This window comes from Acyrthosiphon pisum, chromosome A1 (assembly GCF_005508785.2).
Source record: "Acyrthosiphon pisum isolate AL4f chromosome A1, pea_aphid_22Mar2018_4r6ur, whole genome shotgun sequence".
In the NCBI taxonomy this organism is placed as follows: domain Eukaryota; kingdom Metazoa; phylum Arthropoda; class Insecta; order Hemiptera; family Aphididae; genus Acyrthosiphon; species Acyrthosiphon pisum.
This window is the reverse complement of record NC_042494.1, coordinates 131,422,780-131,424,608: the sequence shown is the minus strand read 5'-3', so window position 1 is coordinate 131,424,608 and position 1,829 is coordinate 131,422,780. Positions and strand designations below refer to the sequence as shown.

The window sequence follows — 1,829 nt, the reverse complement described above, 5'->3', positions numbered from 1 at the left end:
AATTTGGGAGATGATATCAAAAATGTGGGAATATCGATTTCAAGTAGACTTGATGACGAATTCAAGTCTGTTTTCAGAATTCTTATTGCTTCATTAGATCAATTAGTATGTTTGGCAAAAAACACGTCTAAAATAATATGTCACGCGTGTGTTAGACGAAAACAGAAAATCACGGTATCGAATCCCCTTAAAAGTTTTTTGTTCTTTGATATTGCCTATTCTCATCTATTAGTGGATGCGTGCTCTTACGTTCTCTTACAACTTCAATATTGTGTTCTATACTTTTCTACCTATACGGCTGTACGTAAGTGTTTATATAAGTTTTTTTTTTTTGGTTAATATAGACCATTCAGGTTCTTCGCCGCAACCACCACTTTCCTCCATCTGTCTCTATCCGTGGTTAGTTCTTCACCGTCCAGGATTCCCAGCATCTCCAAGTCCTTGTGGACCCTGTCTAACTATCTTTGTCTTGGACGGCCGATGATCGTCAGGGCGTGATCTTTGTTCTCGCGGCGGGCGTTCCCGGGCCGCGCGCTGGAAATTGGCAGCTTGTGCTGTCGCAAACGAGACGACTTGGTTTGTTAACGCGAGGAGTGCGTTTTCTAGCGCCTTGAAACGACGCCATGTCTTGAGAGCCTTGTTGGATTGCGGTTCACAAGCCAGCTTCATCACCGAGAAAGCGTGTTGTGCTCTAATGCTTCGTCGCTATCATTCACCTGTTAGTGTTTCTACGTTCGCTAGTACAGTTTCGACGTGTGTTCGTGGGAAATGTAGTATAAATATTGTTCCCTGTGGCCTACAAGCACCATCAGTTTCTACTGACGTCTCAATAATTTCTAAAATCACTGGGCCCACTCCTCAACCACCGTTAATAACTGGGCAGTGGACACATATTCAGAATTTACCCTTAGCAGATCCATCATACAACATCCCTGGTGCGATCGATTTGTTATTGGGAGCCGACCTGTTACCTTCGATTTACCTGGATGGTTTGCAAAGAGGTCTGGTTGGTGAACCTATCGCCATGAACACTATATTTGGTTGGGTTCTCTTGAGACCAATGGATTCATGTGATCGTTCTTCCATTACTACAATGTGTCTAACTATCTCAGAACCCCTTGATTCGCTATTGAAACAATTCTGGGAACTTGAAGAACTGCCTATCACCTGCCATTTGAGCCCCGCTGACCTTGCCGCAGAACAACTCTACCAATCAACTACAACCCGTTTAAGTTCCGGACGTTTTGTCGTCTCGCTTCCGTTTCTTAAACCATTACCGTTGCTCGGCGATTCGAAGACGTTGGCTCTCCAGAGATTCAAGGCCCTTGAGTTCAGACTAAATCGTAATAACACCCTAAAGACTCAGTACGCTGAATTTATGCGCGATTACTTGACTGCTGGTCATATGGAGCTAATTCCACCAGCGGAGCACGGAAATCCGTATCATTATTATATTCCGCACCATTGTGTTATCAAACCAGATAGCCTTACTACCAAATTGAGGGTGGTGTTCAACGCATCTGCCAAGACTTCAGCCGGTATATCACTTAATGAAAGTATGTACACGGGCCCCAAACTCCAACCAGATATACAACGTGTTCTACTACGTGCTCGTCTGTGGCTTCCGTTTCCGATTTGTCGGTTTTCGGCCGTCAACTGCGACAACCGCAATTGTAAGCGCGGAAGAATTTGTACGCGCTCTTCATGGGCTCATCCGTGGTGTCCAACAAGAGATATTTCTCGATGACTTAACACGTCTAAAAAGGGGCGATCGTTGTTTAAAAACCCTCCGTCCCTTAGATCCATTTATTGATGAGAATGGGTTACTC

General features: G+C 44.5%; 1 protein-coding gene across 1 annotated transcript; it reads left to right on the top strand.

Annotated features, from left to right (window-relative positions):
* Positions 1 to 694: 694 nt before the first annotated feature.
* LOC103309643 lies at positions 695 to 1,747 on the top strand. Its single transcript, XM_008185598.1, has one exon. It carries the CDS (start codon positions 695 to 697, stop codon positions 1,745 to 1,747), a length of 1,053 nt encoding a protein of 350 aa, XP_008183820.1.
* The last annotated feature ends 82 nt before the right edge of the window (positions 1,748 to 1,829 follow it).

What these genes read in the sequence shown, in the direction of transcription:
- LOC103309643 (XM_008185598.1), top strand. Translation starts at nt 695, where the DNA reads ATGCTTCGTCGCTATCATTCACCTGTTAGTGTTTCTACGTTCGCTAGT.